Raw genomic sequence first — 19,436 nt, forward strand, 5'->3', positions numbered from 1 at the left:
CATTCCCATTCAATTTCCATTTCGAACTGGATTTTAGGCCTAAAGACACATCTTAGATACTGTAGTTCTGAAGAGAAGCACTCCATCTTAAATCTAGGCGTCAGCAAAATAATATCTCATTGAAAGACATATCAAAGGAAGATAGAACAGAGTAGACGTTTACTGAGTGCTTTCTATTAGATGATGTGTATGCTCTTTTATCATTAAATAGAATATCGTTTTGCTAGCCTTTGTTGTGGATGTCACAAAACCTTATATATTTCCAGCCTTTGATCATGCTTTACATGCTACCATTACATTCTACATGATGATAGCGCTTCGAGAATCTCTGTGAAAAGCTCTCATGGCTCAGGCTACTTCACATTCATCTCTTGTTCTTCAAGGCTATTTAAAAAGAACTTTGCTCTCTCTTTAGGAAGCAGTAATGAAACAAACCTCACAAGGCCTCCATCCAGTATTCAGAACTGTCTCTAAAGCCAACTTAGTTTCCTTCTTCCATGACAGATGGATAGTAGGGGTTAATTGTCTATAAGTGTATATATAAGAATGTAAGTGGGCGATTAAATTACCTTAATTAAAGGGGATATCCACTGATTTTAAGAACTCATTCATGTTAAACATGTTTAATGGCAAAGGCTTATCTCAAAAGCATTGTAAAGCAATGTCTAAAGCATCAGGCAGGGCATTCATAGCCATTTCAACTTAACAAGTTTCTGTGAGGGAGCTTTTAGAGGTATTAAACACATTTGGATGTCTGGTTCCTATTACCGCTACTGTAAACAATTCTGATCTGGTAGGTTTCTCCGAAGGTGCATTTTACATCAAAAACACTGTGAAGGATTTTGTTTATCTCAGCCAATTAATTATGCAGAATTGCTTTTTAAAAAACAGTGGAATCCCGCTTTAAGCATTTAAGAGAGGCCTGGACATTTCTGTAAGCATTTAATAAGTATATGTATTTTAAACCTGTAACAAAAAATGAAACCATGGTTCATCCAGAGTACTCATTTAGACTGAATAAAACTAGTTAACTGGTTACAACATTAAGTCATTTTTAGGTTGAACGGAGGAACCATTTCATTTACAGTGTAGCCCTTGTGACACATTCTCCTCTCTTTACAAGCCTCACAGGGACGTAGGCTACATTATCTTTATTATTTTTTTACCCACCCTTATTCCGACAAACTCTGCCACCGGAGCTGTGATTCGCTACTAGCAGCAGCTCTTCTGTGCTACGATTGGCTAGTACCACCTCGCCGCCTGCGCTAGGATTGGCTCGTAGTTCATACTCTCAAGCAATTCATCTTCATGACGAACTGCGTGTGAGTGTGAACTACTGGCCAATCGTAGCGCTTGGGGGGCGGGGCTTGTCGGAATACGGGTGGTCGAGAGACCAATGAGAAGCGGAGTAGGCTCGCCTCAGAAATAAATTGGTCGTTTTGACGTCGCGGAGGAGCATCGTGTTGAGCATCCGACACACACCCCCTCCCCGCCAAACACACACACTCTCTCACACAGCGCCACACGGAGTGTATCACAGGAGACTAACATCCCAAAGGCGGCTCGCTCGGACAGCGTGTGAAATGACTTCACATCACACCGACAACTACAAACAATACAGCACTTACTCTTCTGACCGTTCGACAGGCTCGGCATAACTTCGACTTCGTCCTCACAAAAAACCTTTCTACCTGGAGAGACTGACTGAGAGCAGGGAAGAGACAACGGGCGTGGAAGAAACGGTTTGTTTGACTAAAGAGAGGCAGTTTTTTCTCTCTCGTGTCCTTTTTGACCGGTGTTTGTGTCCGCTGGACTGTACCCCAGATGACAGTAGGACTTGTGGACGGGGAGCTCGCCGCCTTGCCTGGTGACAAGCTGTGCTCCTGATTTCCTTCGCGCCCCTTTCACTTCTCAAAACGTTCAGGTGAGCTGAGAGGAAGACTAACTGCACGGATAACTTAAAGATTTTAGTTTTTGTACAGAAAAGTGTTTTTTTTATGAGTGAAATGGAATAAAATCTTCCCCGAGACAGTTTGCTGTGGAATCGGTTACATTGACACTGACCCTCACAGAAGGAGCCCTGAGTTGACGTTTGTACTGTTTATTCTATGCTAAGCTAAATGGACTTGGCTTTCTGCATCAACCACCACGTTTTGTAACTACAACGAAAAAGGTTGTACAATAAAATTAAGATTATTAGCTTACAACGTTAAGAAAATAGAAACTGTAGCCTGCACTTATGAAGGGTGTCATTCCAGCTTACGTGTCATTTTAGAAGGGACAATTTTTAAATTTAAGTGGTTGGAGTCTTAAAACTGTTGTTACAAATGAACGACGTTAACAACATCTGTTAAGACCTCATAACTACATTAGTTTGCAGTATTACATTTTCCTACAGGCCCAGCTGCTCTCTGAAGCCCAGCCTTTGTGTCTTTACAGTTCCAGGAGGTGAGGAAAGTCCTGAGAGAATGTCGAGTCGTGGGGTGAAGAATGAGCTGCTGGTGTATTGCTTTTAGACTGGCCTATCTGATGTGTCCATGGGAGTATATTGTCCTAAGCCTTCACTGCTGGGTTCTAGCCTCCGCTGCTGGCTCCCGTGATGCCGCTGGTACATTTGGGTGGCTCCTTTCAGACAAAGGGCCTTTTCATCACTCTCAGGAATTTGCGGAGTTCGTGGAGCGCTACCAACAGGGCTTTACCACCAAGTACAAAATTTACAGGTGAGTAGCTGGACCGTTGTTTCTTGCTTGAGTTAGTCATTTTTCTCTCTTGCGCAGTTTGATTTGTTTTTCATGCACAACAAAATGGGATTGGTACAGATAGAGGTGGTGCCATCATTGTCATCACTGCTATAATTTCTATAATTGACACAGTGACACCATCTGAGCAAACATGTGCCCGGAAAACAACATGTTCAGATCCAAAAATGCGTTCGCCAGCAGAAGCAGTAAGCAGGAGTTTAGTGGTGTGGAATGAAACTGTATCAAATTATTACACATGACTCATGGCAGGTGAGGTGTTGGCAGAAGTTGAGCTGACTTTGAGCACAGAGGATTAGATGAAGTAACAGCAGCGCGAAAAGAGAAGCTGGAAGCCAGCTGAAATGAGGCTGACTGACACGCATGTTTGGCAGGACTGGGGGTCCATGCTGCCAGGCACAGATGGGGATGGCAACACTGGGGTTAGTCAGACGCGCTCTCCTCTGCATCTCGGCACATTTATGAATGCTCCACTGGCCCTTTTTCTGTCAGTGGCACAAACTCAGAGTCAAGAGGAGTGCAATTGTAGATGCCGGATCTCCCCCTGCTGGTGGGCTAGGAGGCTGGCGTGCTGGAGCAGTGTGTGTGTGTGTGTGTGTGTGTGTGTGTGTGTGTGTGTGTGTGTGCGCGAGTGCGTGTGCGCTTACCGCTTACCTATGTATCAGACAGGAGCTTTCAAAAAGACTATACAGTGGTAGGGGTTACATCATCTAGTGATCTGGGCTTAGGAAGAGTCAGGGCTGCATCCCAGTCTCTTCTACTGTAAAGCAGAGACAGTATCTCTTGGTATTCTGGTACTTTTTAAAAAAGCAAAGCAAATTCTTTTGAGATATGACTGTTTTATATCTTATATATATATATAAGAGTTTGCAATGACAGGAAATTTGAATGTAGTATATGACTGTGGAGCAGCTACTTTCAAAGAGGAAATAAATGAATTTGTCTAAAAAAAAATTATTTTTCAGTGTTTCTACAGCATGCCAGACCCTTTTGAACGAATGTGATCGTCTTGTGGGTTATCTGAAGACACAAAGCCTGTGTGGAATATTGTAGATCTATACGCTGCCCCTGAATCTCTGAACCTCTCGCAGGCAGGAGATATAACGAATGATCACTGTCATCAAAACATAGCAATTCTTTTCCGTTTTCTTCTTCTCGTTTTTGTACACTGTGTGAATATTTCATGACAAATGGAGCGGAATTCTCCAGAATGACTCTGAATAAAAGGTAGAATTAAGAACATTTCTCCAATAAGCAGCATTTTGCAAGACTTTTTTACAACTGTGACATAATGTACGAGGTCCTCTGTAGACCTTCACACTTTGCAGATGTCAAAGCTACAGCATGTGATTTACAGCCATTCTTTATTTTGTCCTTGTCACCCTTGTGGTCTATGAGGTGACAGTATTTAGAAGTTTCCTCAATTCAGCCAGTCATTATGATGGTTTTTTTTTTAATTACTGTTTACAAACAGAAATATAAACAAAAACGGTTTGAACTTGGCACATCTGCACTGATTTTAGTGGGTGCACCCCTGAGAACAGAGCACTTTATTTTTTAATGAATAAATTAAGGTACATTCCACGCAAGCAAACTCACCCTTATTATAGAGCCTGTTGACTTGTAGAGCGCGTATGCTGTCTTGCACTCTCAGATAGTGTGCAAAGCATTAGCAAGACAATGTTTGCATGGAAGAATTACTGCTGATTTTCATTGTATCTAGAACGGCTCTGGCTAAGCCGACAAGTGCTGTCACCTTGCGCTTAGAGAGCTTTGCTATTAGCATGTGAGGAACAGAGCGAATTTCAAGTGAGCAGGGCTTTGCTTTAGCAAACTTCCTTACATCAGCCCAACCGCCTGTACATAACCCTCCCCCTACAGACCTGTCAGGCAGTCTGGGGATATATGTGTGAAAAAACTCTATTTCAGTCCCTTTCACGTTACATGACCTATGTACAGGAAAAGGCTTTCACAGGACACCATTTTACTAGAACATCTACACAAAAGGCACAAGGCGGTTCTCTCTGATATTCTGTCCATCTCCCGAAGTAACACGAACGTCCTTAGAAGCCCGAGAGCTCAAACCAGCAATAGAATATTGGTAAAAACAATGGTGTGTGAAAGAAATACACAGACTATGGTTCTACTCTTAAAAGAATAAATAAAAGATACTTCAGCCTGTAGCCCTTCAACAATCTTCTTCAAAGATGAATGAATGAATAGTTGCATTTATAGAGGCATTAAGAATTCTAAATCAGGCTTTCTTTCTGTCGAAAGGATGAGTTGGATGACGAGGAGTGATTATGATTAGCTCATCAACCCCACCCCAGCAACTGGCGTTTTAGGGTATTTGCAAGGCAAGGGTTCCTGAAGGTTGAATTGTAGTGTAATTACCTACATACACTATATTTCCATAAATATTCACTTACCCATGCAAATCATTTAGTTCAGTTGTTCCAATCACTTGCATGACCACATGTGTGTGAATCTAATCACCTAGGCCTGCAGACTGCTTCTACAAAAAGAATGGGTCGCTCTCAGGAGCTCAATGAATTCCAGTGTGGTACCGTGATAGGACGCCACCTGTGCAACAAGTCCAGTCATGAAATTTCCTCACTGCTAAATATTCCATGGTCAACTGTCAGTGGTACTATAACAAAGTGGAAGCAATTGGGAGTGACAGCACCTCAGCCACGAAGTGGTAGACCATGTAAAATGACAGAGCGGGGTCATCGGATGCTGAGGCACATAGTGCATATAGGTCGCCAACTTTCTGCAGAGTCAGTTGCTCCTCCAAACTTTATGCCTTCAGATCAGCTCAAGAACAGCGTAGAGAGCTTCATGGAATGGGTTTTCCTGGCAGAGCAGCTGCATCCAAGCCCTACATCACCAAGCGCAATGCAAAGCTTCGAACATAGTGGTGTGAAGCGCCACCACTGGACTCTAGAGACAGTAGAGACATGTTCTCTGGAGAGACGAATTACGCTTCTCCGTCTGGCAATCTGATGGATGAGTCTGAGTTTGGCGGTTGCCAGGAGAACAGTACTTGTCTGACTTCATTGTGCCAAGTGTAAAGTTTGGTGGAGGGGGGGTTATGGTGTGGGGTTGTTTTTCAGGAATTGAGCTCGGCCCCTTAGTTCCAGTGAAAGGAACTCTTAATGCTTTAAAGCAGAACAAGAGATTTTGGACAATTTCCTGCTCCCAACTTTGTGGGAACAGTTTGGGGACGGCCCCTTCCTGTTCCAACATGACTGTTCACCGGTGCACAAAGCAAGGTCCATAAAGACATGGATGAGTGAGTTTGGTGTGGAAGAACTTGACTGGCCAACATCATATTAAACCCTATGGATTAAGAATGGGATGTCACTCAAGTTCATATGCATGTGAAGCCAGACAAGCAAATACTTATAGTAATATAGTTTAGATTTATTAAAGAAGTTTTTCAAATAAGTAAATTTGGCTCTTGAGGCTCATATCCATCAAAAACAAATTAAGACCAAGTTAAGGTGTTACAATTGGCCTTTTAAATAAAGAAAATATGTATTTATGCAAAATGTGTGAATTATAGTGTTTTGCTATCAGACCTACATAAATATCACAAAGAAAAAAAATCTCATTTCCCTTATCGCTATTCTGCAATGTAACCTTGACAACTACTGATATAACTTACCTTACCTTAAATTCTTCCTACTAGATGGTAAACCTTTATCAGATAAGAAAAGATGTTCAGGATTTGAAGTTAAAGCCATTAGAAGAGATTTCTCAATTTTGTCAATTATCCTCTCTTGTTCTTTTTGTCCTGTAAATATTAAAAGATATTTTATTCACATATTAGACTGAGCATTACACACACTAAGTATAAGCAATAGTAGGTATGCTTCAAATAATAATAATAAAAAAAAACACTAACTGTAAAAATCAAACGTCTCAGCTTTGTACTGAGCCCCTAAAATGCCACTGTGGAAAATAAAAATTGCAAAGACACTGCATTCCCTTGCAAAATTTTTGTTCCCTTTCAAAGGTTTTGTGTAAAACGCTAATGCAAAATCATTGTGAGAGAATGTAAACTTATTGACAAGGAATGCAAAATTATTATGAGGGAATGCTGTGTGATTACCTTGTCTTTTTTAACCACTGCCTCTTAAGGGCTCCATAGCTTTGATATTGAGTAAAGATGAAGATATTTTCTAAATGATTTTTTTTAACCCAGTGCTAGTCTTTGTCAGTTCTAGCCCCCTATCTGGAAGGGGGTGGATGAGAAGGGGTCACACTGTGCACATTTTTGGAACTGAGGCACTGCCTTCCAATTGTTTTCAACACAAACATTTTGCATGCTGTTATTGCTCAATGGGCATTTCTTGCACCCTACGTCGCTTTGTTCCTTTGTTTTAAATGGCGAGCTCTAGGCACCCTAAATTGGAAAAGGTTCAGCTTTAAACGGTCAAGTACTCTGTGTCATAAGCATTTTTCTGGCTGACCAGACAGATCCAAGCTTCAGTGATGGATATAATTATATATATATATATATATATATATATATATATATATATATATATATATATATATATATATATATATATATATAAATGATAGCAGTGTCATAATGCTTAGCAATAGGGGGATGTGCTGTTGGAACTAATGTTCAAAGAAACCGAGTATGAACCCTGCTGTATAAAGACCATGCAGTGCACCTTCAGAAAAACAGTGTATCCCTCCCAACTCTCCTCTCTCGAACAGTAGCTACCATAGCTTTCTCTGTGACACGTGTATTCAGTCACAACATCTTTTTGAGCTCCCAGTCACACAATACTGGCAATACTGTGTGTTCTGGATTGGCTAACATTGCTCTGTATCCATAGGGAGAGAGCAACTAAGTCATCCGCCCCATGCAACGAGTGCCGCAGTGGTAATTGTGCTCTTGTGGATTTTTAGCCACAGATAAACATGGTATCCTCCTTCTCCAATACTGCTACTCAGAAGCCATTAAATGGCCTATTTAACAGTTTTGCTTTTATTTTTCTATTTGTGAAGTCAAGGGATAGTCTCACATAAACTATGTGTCCATCCATCTGTAGACACTTCTAGTAGATATTTCTTTCAAAATCAAGCATGTAACAGGGAGTTTGTCTTCTCTTTTGCTGCAGTAGCCTCTGCTCTTCTGAAAAGGCTTTACACTAGATGTTGGATTTGACTGCATTTAGCTACAAGAGAAATAGTGAGTTCAGGTACAGTTTAGGTTGCATGTATAGTTCTGGATTACCACTCCAACTCATCCCATAGGTACTGGATGGAGACCCATCACTGCAAAAAAAACACAGTTCCACTGCTCCACTGTCCAGTGCTGGGGGCTTTATACCTCTTAAGCTGATGCTTGACATTGAGCATGGTGACCTCATATGTGGCTGCTCCACAGTGTCCCATTCTATTGGCAGTGCTTTTCTAAAGAGATTACACAAGCTGTGTGTGTGCAAACATCGTTTTTGACATCTATCCATTTTTGACAAAATTTGTACTAATCATTTTGTGTTCAGCTGTAATGTTTTAGTTATTCAAAATAACCCCCTCCCCCAAATTTCTTAATGAAATGTAGCAACAGAGCAGTGGTCTTGACTTGAATTGTGCACTACTGGGCTGCAAATCGTTATATATGGAGCATCCTTTGCTCTGCCTATAGTACTCCAAGCACTATTCACCCGTAATGTGACAGTATTCCCATGGTGGTTAAAACTGCCCTTTGCTGTACTCTGTATAGAAATAACACAAAATGAAAAATATTTACAGGGCCAGAGAGAAAAGGAGTACAGGGAGGCTCAGAAATGAGGGTAGTGGAGTTAGGCCCTGGTTAATTGTCTCATTATTTATATTTCAAGACATGTATATCCCTAGAGTGTTCTTGTACTTGCATTCGTGGCACACTCAAGGACAAAACATCTACTGGTTCTTAAGCCATTGCTTTTAGATCATTCTACTGGTTCAGTATACAAATCACAGTGTTTGGATGATTATGTGTATCTTGTGTACTGTATCAAAATTACATGGGGGATGGACCAAAACAGATGACTAGAATTACTTGGAATAAATAATTTTTCCGTTAACTTAAAGGTTAAGATTGTTTTTCTGAGGTCAGCGGTGTTCTACTCATAGAATCAAGGTCTTTTAATCTCTGTGTAAAGTTGGCATAATGTTGTAAAGTCTGTGGTCCAGTAATCAGTTTTTAAATGTACTTTCATGGGTCAGTGAATGAATCTGAGAAAGGGTAACTGCATGACAGAGGATGAATACTAACATCATCCATGTGATTAGCTGGCAATGCAGGAATGGCAGCTTTGCTGACAGGTCAGAAACAGTAATCTCACCATTTTTCAGGCCTCATTGATCAACAGAATCATATATTAGGAGGTTTACATTTACAGCATGTTTCACTAATCAATCTACATTAAAACACTGGCCAAACATTTTCTCTGCTAGAAGTTAGATTGTTCTCTAAGATGTTAAAAGGCTTTTTACTTTTTACCAAACCTGACAGAACATTAAGAATAATGAATATTACATAATGGCAGGAGGAATTAAATGCACTTTGTAATAAAAATGAGAGCTGATGGTGGACTTTGAGCTGGGAAAATGGCAGTAGGATTTTTACGATCATGAATAGCAGATCTCAGTTCAATTCCTGTTCATTACACAAATTAAATTTGAATTTATTAGAGAGCCTTTAACTGCAGCTATTTGTCTCATCACTCTGATGGTTTAGAGAGAATATTATCTCTGCTGTGTGCAAACAAATTGATGTCCAGAACTCTCTTTTTTGCACCTTAAGTCAACAGTCACTGGCACGTAGCACAAATGCGATAAAATAAATCAAGATAGTTGACATTACCATTTATAGCATGACTAGTCTCAGTTCCCAGGTGACACAAGCACTGAAACAAAATCAGCCCTCAGATTTCAGGAAACGGAGCACAATTCATCACATTTTATTTCTAGCAAATCATCTCCAGAAATGTGACCCCAGATGGATTTTTCTGCCTTTTTCCTTTGCACATGATGCTTCTAACTGGTCTGGCTCATTTCACTTACTTCCACAAGGAAACTGTACAGAATCCAGACATTATTGCAGAGCTCAGTATCATTTGAGTATCATTGAGCTGTAATGAAATTTGACCTGCACATGTGCTGAGCAGAAATTTTTTTCTTACCCCATCTGTGATGAACAGCAACTTATGTGTGACGCTTCAATTTGGGTAATATAATTCGAGCTTGTGATCTGTGTTCTCACTAATCAATATTTGATGATGCAGCTTTCAGGCAAAGCTCTACATTTATCACTCGACTTATTCTGCCTATTGTAATTCTTTCTCCATGAAATGTTGTTCAGCACAAAATGAGAGTTATCTTTCAGCCTTTCTCTCAGTGTCATGCTTTTTGTTATAGATTGCTGGAATGTATTTTTTATCAAGCCTTTAGGGGGTAGCTGAATGCCTGATTTTTCAACATGGGACCCTATTCCATGGTGGAACCCTTTATTTACCTACTAACAGCATCTTGCACATTAACAGATTTTTCCTATTTTTTCTGGTCTTTCAACTAGAGGGAACATTAAATGTTTGTTGGCATTACCCAGATTTAAAATTAAGTTCAATTTAATTCACTTTCTTTAAATCTGAAACATTTATGAGTAGCATGACTTTAAACAACCTCTGTGGAACCTAAGTGGATCTGCTTAAGTGATGAGGTAGATGGTGGCCTTTATATCATGTATCATGGTGGTGTTATCATATTCATACTCATGTTGTTTTTGTTTTTTTTTAGTTGAAACATAAATAACACCAATTGCTTTGTAATGGGCCAAACTGGCATTCTTACAAAATCAGTTGCTTATTTAAATAATATAATATTAAATTGTGCATAATTATAGTATAGTTTCAAAGCAGTGCAAATACACTTATGTGACTCACAATATTTATGTCATAAAGTTGCACCACAGACTGGCCACTTGCATGTTAGCGGCAAAAATTGGCCAATTCAATCTTGTACTTTATTTCTTTTAGTTGTACTTCTAGATCTTTATTTTATTTTTCTTCTACTTGAATGTTCTGCATAAAATTCATAAAAAAATGAAATGTAGGATATTGTATAATGCTGACATGTCTTTTCTTGTCCACTTTATTGAATACTGACAGCATTTGCAAAATAAAACTGATTCTGGCTCATAAGATCATTTGGAAGCAGCTCACCATGTTTTGAAACAAGTTTAGAGTCAGCTCAACCATTGTACCCTTGTAATTATTGCTTTCAGAACTGTGTCAACAAAGCTCAAATCCCTTTTCTTAAAATCCACTGGAATTCTTCCTAGTTGTGCCACAAGTAAAATATATGGGAACTGTTCTATTTGGAGAGAGCATTGCTTTTTCCCCTGTGTTAACATTCTTTCATCTTGGCTCAAGAGGACTGTAAGGAACTAGAGCAAACTACCGGGCACTGGGCTGCTCCCCCTCGAAAACAGTTTGCCAATAGGTGCCGAATGGCAGGCCTCCAGTGACTGCCTCCAGGGTTTCCCCTACCACTGCCTTTGAAGTATGGACCACAAAACCTACCCCTGTTGTTACATCAGCTTTAAAGTATGTTTTCAGGGTTGGAAGTAGAATGCAAGCAAACTACAAGTGCTCCACCTACAAATGCTCTTGTGAAGGTTCCGCTTACAGACTACATTCCACATTACATTGCTACAACTGGGCAATGGACAGATTATTTACTTTTTTTCTGGAATGTAATTTGGCAAAAAAAAGAGGCAACAAATTACAGTGATTTTAATGTGCATCTTATGTGTGCAGCTGAATTTCCTGAAGACCATGGCAGTTCCTCCAGAGAAATAATTTATTAAATACACCCAATATGATTTATTTATTCATGTATTCACAATGTTTATTTATTAATTTCTTCATTAGAACATCTGTTTATTTCTAAGCTAGTCATATTTCGACCTTCAGCATGTAAAGTTATAGCAATAGATCTTGGTTTGAAATAGTTCTTTAATTAATCATTTTGATGGTGGAGTTGTTCTGAAATGGGTAAACATTTGGGGAAAGTTTACCCATTTACAGCTCTTGCTTAGTTCTGTAAAACTGGTCTTGCTTAATAGTGTCGAGGCTTAAAATGAAACCATGTAAAATGAAACCCACTTGCTTTGACTTTATATTGCGAAGTATGGTTATTTATGTTGTTTTTTTCAAGGACCTTTAGTAATTACCACTCTCTTACAACTTGTGATCAAGCATAAATGTCTACATTTTCTGGTTATTGACTATTAACTATTTTTAATCATTACCATCTGTTTAGGCATGTTTGGACATAGGTGGTGTTTTGGCAAAGTTTAGTATTGTGCAAAAGAGACTTTTTACTTTGTTGGTTTCTCAGCCTTTTTTCTCTTTACCTGTTATATATAAATATATATATATATATATATATATATATATATATATATATATATATAATAAAAACATTATTCACACTGATGACTTTTTGCGATGGGCTCCTGGCGTCACAGATTGAATTGTTTTACTTTGGGAGTCGTTAGGCTGTGCTTTCCAATCAAATTGAATCAGGCCCACACAGATTTCTGTTACGGTCGTTGAGAGCCATAATTTGTACCAAAGCGCGATGTGCAAAGTAACACAGGTATCTGATTATTACAGTATTTTTTTTAATAGACTTTTCTTATTAACCCTTTAGTTTCACTTACACTATCCTAAAAGAACAACAATTCATATCGTGTTTCCAGTCCGGCACCACCATCACTTGGCATGCTAGCTGTTAGATGTATGCTGAGAAATGGCTTTCCAGTCTTTTGCATGCTTTTTCATCTACGGACATTGCATTTATGCCACTGGGCAAGCTCCCTTCTTTCCTTCAGACACCTGGCACATCATCTCCATATGGCTGTGATGCTAATGCAGATGGTTACTGTCATGTATGTGTAATGTTTGTATACAGTAGTAAAACATTACAGCTGTGGTATCTGGTGCTGTTGATATTCATCTCACTCTCACCCTTCCCCAACTTATTTTTGAGTGATGTTGATGTATGAATTTTTCTGAAGATGAGGGAACAACCCTGACATAGCCTACAATCTACAATATCTCTCATTTAGCTTCAGTGTATAATTATGCTGCTGTATAATGTTTGTTTTCTCTTGCTGGACACTTTTTGACCAGCCCCAACACCCAATTCTTTTTTTTTTTTTTCTTTTCATGTTACTTTCAAGCAAGGTAGCAACCTAAGTGATTGTGCAAGGCTACTGACTACAATGGGGCATATTCTCAGATGGTTATCATGCAAACCTTTTATTCGTTTACATAATTCATGAAATTTGGTTAAATATGTACAAAAACCACTGGCGATGGTGCAAAAGTTGCAAAATATACTAAAATATAAAAAATATACTCATAACTCAGGTGTTTTTCTTTTTTGTAGGACTGCAACAAATATTCAATAACTAAAATGTTTAAAAATGAAAAATCCATAAGAATAACCAACACGTGTACCACTTTTATGAAACTGTGCACTTGCATAAAAACAGATTGTCAGGCTAAATGCTAACTCATGACCAGCAGAACACAGTTCTCTGAAACAGGACTCATTAGAGCTTGAGATTCAGTTTACGAGAGACGTTTATGTTTTTTTTAACTCCAGGTGTACTCCAGTTAGCTAGCTAGCCAGGATGCTCTCATTTATTCTAGGTGAAAAATGCAACTGAGAGCATACTAGCAGTCTGAACCTGTGAGAAAAATTCAGACTGCAGCAATGAAGCTGAGAGTTTGGCGCATGCTCCAGTATAATCCAGTTTCAGTTTCATTTAAAAGAGTGACTCAAAAAGTTATTTTCATTTTTAAGATTTTAAAAAGACATTTAAAAAGACATTTCCTCTGTTCTCCTTGACTGCTCACTGATATCCAAACAGAGCCTGTAACCAGTTCAGGGTTGCCAGATTTGGCCAGATCCCCAGATTAGCATTTTAATTCACCTTGCTATAAAAATAATTATTTATCAGTGATACCTTATAGTATGTCAATTAAGATTTATTAAAAGGAAAAACAATAATCATACTTATTATTAATTTAAAAAAAAAGCAAATCAAACCAGTATGGAATAATAAATAAAAATAATAAATAAATGCAGCCCTAATAGTAGCATATATAGGGTTAGTTTATAATAAACATATGTTCCATTTTGACCTTTTAATTTTCTACAAACCTCTTAGCACTGTAGCAAGTTAGTAATCAACTTGATCAAATGCTTCCAACAGATTGTGGGTGATTAAGGGACGTTTGGAAGTATGTGATGTTTTCTAGAAGTAAACACTTTGGGGGGATTTGGCTCCTCTAGCTCGTGTTCCCCTTAGTAAGATAGCTAAACAAAAATGTGCCTCTTTTTCACAGAGCTCATTTTCTGAAATCTCTCGCAAGTTCTTGGAGTATAATGTAGGCAGTCTCAGAGGCTGCCCCTGAGTGACCGTGTTAGTTTTCCTCTGGCCTCAGATTGTTTCAGTGGAGCTTGTTCTCACTGTTGACTCCGTGTCGCCGTAGGTCTCAGTGGGGAAGCATGGCAGGTAGTGCTTCAGTAAGTTGCTCCTGCTGTGCTGCTGCACCAGGAGCCCAGTGGTGGATTAGCCTCCGGCTCCATCCATAACTGTCCATCAGGTCCCAATGCTCTGACATAATGTCGATCATGACTTAGCTTTCACTCTCTTTCTCTCTCTCTCTGTCCTTGTCTATCTGTCCGTCTGCATCTGCAACAGCAGTAATCAATGGTTGTCATTATATGTCAGAATGAAACAAGGCATAATGAGCTGATTGCTCTCTTTTTTCAATTAATGTTTTCATTGGTGCTTTGAAAGTTCCTTTTTTTTATGGAGGTTCACCTTAGAACTACACTCGAGTTTACATTTTTCCACCAGTGCTTGTTTCCTACTTTAATGAACAAATTAGTCAACATATAATAGCTATTGAATTTAATACATAATTTAAATGAAATTTGTTCATTATCACAATATGCGAACACACATTTGTATCTACTGACTTTGTCATCTGTTTAATTAGTATGTGTTGGAATCTTTCGAGCACAATTTTCCTCAAATGAAGTTGGATCGTCAAGGGCTGTGTCAACAACATCCAGCCTGCTGCACCGAACAGCTGTTACTGTAAGGGCAAAGCAAATACAGGAAATTGGCAACTTGCTTTTGTCAAGGAGAGTTCTAGCCACTCTCATCTAGCGTGCTTTTTGCCCTTCATTCATGGGAGAGGCTCACCACAGTTCCTGATTGCTCACAGTCAACCATACTTCAGAACCAAAAGTAACACAAAATAACCCCAGATTGCACCATTATGTAAAACCAGTAGGGGAGGACAACTGGTTTTGCAGTGAGTTGGAGCAATTCCCAAAGACAGTTGAACATCATGGCACTCCTCTTGTATAAAAAAGATCCACAAAAAAGATTCATGTAGCAGGGACCGGGGTCATGCAGTCATCACATTTTCTCCCCAGCAGGTCTTATCTGAATGTGTGTCTCCCCCTTGAACACAAGCTGTGTGAGGATTTTTCTGGCCGTCATTTTGTGATTTTTTCCCTTGCTGCAGGAAGAGCACCACTTGCCGAAAGATACTAGGCTCTTCAAAGCATCTGGAACTAGGCACTGAAGAGATGTCTTACCCAGTAGTCAGAAATGAGTTTCAGAGTTTCATTCTCACTCCCTGTTTCATGGGACTGAAGGTCATATCCTAACGGGGGGGTGTGTGTGTGCCGGGTTGTGTTTGTGTGTGATATTTCAGAGAGTTCGGACGCTGGAAGGTGAACAGCTTGGCTCTGGAAAGAGAGGACAATGGCATTCCTTTCCCTCTCGACCCAGAGTTCATGCAGACCATCAGGCAGCTGGGCCGTCGTCCCACCCTCAGTAGCATCACTGAGAACATCATCAAGAAATATGGAACACACTTCCTGCTCTCAGCTACATTGGGAGGTACCAAAATACAAAGACTTGCATACATTCTCTCTCTCAAAAAAAAAACATGTATCTCCATTTATTGTAATTTTTACTATTTTTTTTACTTTTCTACATCATTTGACTGTGGCAGCTGTGCTTTGCATGTTATGGAAATTTAATGATGAATGGACCATCAGGAATGCTCCAAAATTGCTTTGAATAGAATCTCTTTACATTAACTTACATTTAAAATAAACAATGTCTTTGCCCTCTCCTGTAAAGTTACTATTTTGGAGATATTTGTTTTTCTTTGGACAGCAAAGATATACTTTAACTCCTTAAAATCACAGGCTTTTATTTAGTAACTACAGAGACTTAAATGCAAAGTGGTCAAGCTATTCTTAGGTCATAGAAAAGTGAAATAAAACTTTGGGCCCTGGCCTTGTAAGGGGTTAAATTATTTGTAAATTGTATGCTATTCTTGTTACCCTTTCAAGTAACCAAATAGTGAAAAAGGTGTGTATTGCTTCATAAGAGATAGCCTGTGACTGGTCAAAGTACAGCACTAAATGTTAATGCCTCTGGCTGTACTGAACTGTCCGTAGGAACATATTTTTCCATTTATTTTTCATATTTGTTCAGTTTGAGATACATGTTGTGTTACAAATGACACACAGATTTCCCTCAGATTTGAAATACAGTTTGGTGCTGAGGCATAGCCTGGTGTGATAACATAAATATACACTAACATAATTTAGCTTAATTTTCACTTTTGTTTTAGCATTTTAATCATTGCTGTTCTTTAATGTAATAATAACTTGTAGACTAAAACACTGTAAGCTAGACATCAGACGTTTAAAATTTTTTTTCAATATTTTTAGTTTTTTGTGAACCTCAAGAAGCGATTAAATGCTAAATAGTATGTGTGTAATTATCTATTTATATTAGTTTCTCTTGGACAGTATACCTAAAGATCACTACTTTTCAAATGTAAGGCATTTTTGTAAGGCAAGTTTATTCATTTTTTAACAATCTTTTTAGAGACATCTGCAGCACTTTGTTTTTATGTGCTCTGACAGGAGAAAAACAATGAATCAAAGTGTTTTATGCCTGACAGGAGAAACCACAATCACTGGTTAAAGGGATTAAACACATGATGAAAAAACAGAAGCAAGCTAGACTCAAAAAACATCTTTTACCCCAATAACTTTTCCTTTAATGATCAAAATACAAAAATCTTAATACATAATGAATGTAGTACATGACTGTACTTCAGTAAGGTTTACGCTAACTTGATGACTGAAGTGCATGAAAATGAGAGCAAATATAAAGCTTTTCTCTGACACTGTGAATTCAAACACATCAGAATACCTGAAATGCAAGCCTCTCATCGTCCTCATAGAACCTCCACTTAAAATATTTCTCAATACTCAACTATGAAGTAAATATTTGATGCCTCATTAGTGTAACTACAAGTTCTTTCTGACAAGGACAAAGCAAATTCTTGCTAGTTACATGTAACAACAAAACTATTCATGTAAATAAAGTCCAGTAATCAGTAGGGAAGAAGAATATCTTATGTTTAGCTTTTTCTTCTTCCTCTCCCCTTCATTTATTGTTAAGTGCTTTCTCTCTCCCATCCCTGAATCAAACTGTATCAACCAAATTGAAGTCTTGAAAACACTGTAGTACTGCTCAGTATGATTCTATGACTAAAGAACACAGCGCAAGTCTGCATGGTTTAAAAAAAGATCTATGTGCACTTTGGATCAAGAGTTTTAGGCTTCGCATTTGAGTTTTTAAAAAAGTGCAACCAAAGAAAGCTGGAGCAAAAATTCTACCAGCTGTGTCTTGTATTAAAATGCATATTTACCAGTGTTGAGCCCTTAAGCAAGGACTTCAGCACCCCTTACTGCTCTTGATGTGTCACACAAATGGCTGGCCCCGACATCTTCTCTACTATGCGTGTATGTGTCTTTGGGGAAGATAGTTAGGGTATATAAAGAGACAAATTCTATTGGGACAATAAAAGCGCTAAAGTAATTCTGTTCTACAACACAACTGGAATCATAGATGATGGTGTCAGTTTTCATCACATAATGTTATCAACGCCTTATTGTAAGACAGCCCAAGGCTCAGTGCTACTGAAGATTTTATTTCTTCTTGGAAATAGAAGATGATGTTTAAACAGAATATGTTTTTCCTTGTTTTGTGAATGTCAATATATATATTGAAGAATCTACCAGGCCCTGTATATATGGAAGACAATTTCCAATTAACTCAATTTTGTTCATTTTAATCATAGGTCATTTTAGGACCTAGATAAGCCAGGCTAAATGTTAGTTTTGAGGTCATGTCTGTAAAGCACACTTGAAGAGATGTAACAGAACGGCAAGATGGTGCCAGCAATGTTAAACAAATACAAGATCTCTGAAAAGGTTTCTGGAAAAACATAAAACTCAAGAGCTGCCAAATATCATCATTGTATTACAACTTAAAGAGTTTGTTTCACAGCCAAGACTTTAATACTGACATGTAGCCTGGGGTACTGTCTATCACTTTCCTGTCCCAAACCACCAACATGCTGATTCACTGTGAGCTCTTTCCAGCTATAGAGAATGGTGACAAAATTCCTTCAAACTGTAAATAGTTCCATATTTTCTTTTTTTTATATAATATTCCTTTAACTATTGATTTAGATACCACTGTAGAACAGATGTAAATGCTTGACTGCTTGAATGAATTGCAAATGAATTAGATATAAAATTATTGTAAAGTTTAGACACCAGTAATTCGATCAGTGTATGTTGTAATTTAATATTGATAATTGTATAATAGCATTTTCAGTCTTTGAAAATGAACTACATAAGCCTCTTGTGTACCTGAATGTACCTGGCAGGTTAACTTAATTAATTAATTTTCTGTTTTTTGTCATGTCATAAATCTCTCTCTGATCCTATCCTGCCTACATCCCCTGTTTTACCTTTGCTCCACCTCCTCCTCACTGTGCTCTGTTGTACTCTGGACTCTTGCAGGTGAGGAGGCTTTAACTATATTTGTAGACAAGAGGAGGCTGAGCCGGACAGCAGACCTGACCGACGCGAACAGCACGGCTGTGACTCTGGAGGCACTCCACCAGCTGGCTGCCTCCTACTTCATAGACCGAGAGAGCACACTGCGCAAGCTGCACCACCTCCAGATCGCCTCCACTGCCATCAAGGTAACCCTCTGGCCTAGATGCGCACAGACCCAGGGACCTGACCCCAGATTTCAGTGGTTATATTTAGGATTGAGCCAGAGTTAAGCTAGGCTGTCTCTATTGTTTGGGGGATGCAGCTGGCTGCATCTTTTGGAGGGCAAGTGGAGGATGGGAGGAGTTGAAGCATGACAGGTTTTTATTTATTATTTATTTGTTTGTTTATTTATTAAATTGTGTCTGTGTTTGAGGCTAGCTTTTATGAACTTGTTTTAGTGTGTATAATACATTCAATGACCTGTATAATCTTTCTGAAAACTTCAAAATTCTAATTCATGCATAATAGAAACAAAATACTGACAGATGCATGTAAATATTAGAGCTCACTTGATATAAATTTTTTGTGGCTGACACTAAAACCTATTTTAACTGATTATCTGATTATAACAGCCAATATAATGTTAGATTTAGATTTGAATTGTATTCTTCAGTAGTTTGTTGAGGA

The 19,436-nt window shown here is 38.6% G+C and overlaps 1 protein-coding gene across 2 annotated transcripts in view; it reads left to right on the forward strand.

Moving 5' to 3' along the window:
- Positions 1–1,426: 1,426 nt before the first annotated feature.
- The window catches only part of brinp3a.1 (bone morphogenetic protein/retinoic acid inducible neural-specific 3a, tandem duplicate 1), a 37,251-nt gene continuing 19,241 nt past the window's right edge, over positions 1,427–19,436 (forward strand). Inside the window, exons 1-4 of one of the 2 annotated variants that reach the window (XM_017721081.2) lie at positions 1,427–1,924; positions 2,440–2,720; positions 15,584–15,771; positions 18,771–18,955. In XM_017721081.2, the coding sequence (XP_017576570.1) occupies positions 2,491–2,720; positions 15,584–15,771; positions 18,771–18,955 (603 nt within the window). In that variant the 5' untranslated portion in view covers positions 1,427–1,924; positions 2,440–2,490. Of the gene's footprint in view, positions 1,925–1,973; positions 2,174–2,439; positions 2,721–15,583; positions 15,772–18,770; positions 18,956–19,436 lie in introns of those variants that run through there. The other variant, XM_017721089.2, reaches the window with a different exon arrangement.

Source organism: Pygocentrus nattereri, chromosome 26, assembly GCF_015220715.1.
Source record: "Pygocentrus nattereri isolate fPygNat1 chromosome 26, fPygNat1.pri, whole genome shotgun sequence".
NCBI lineage: Eukaryota > Metazoa > Chordata > Actinopteri > Characiformes > Serrasalmidae > Pygocentrus > Pygocentrus nattereri.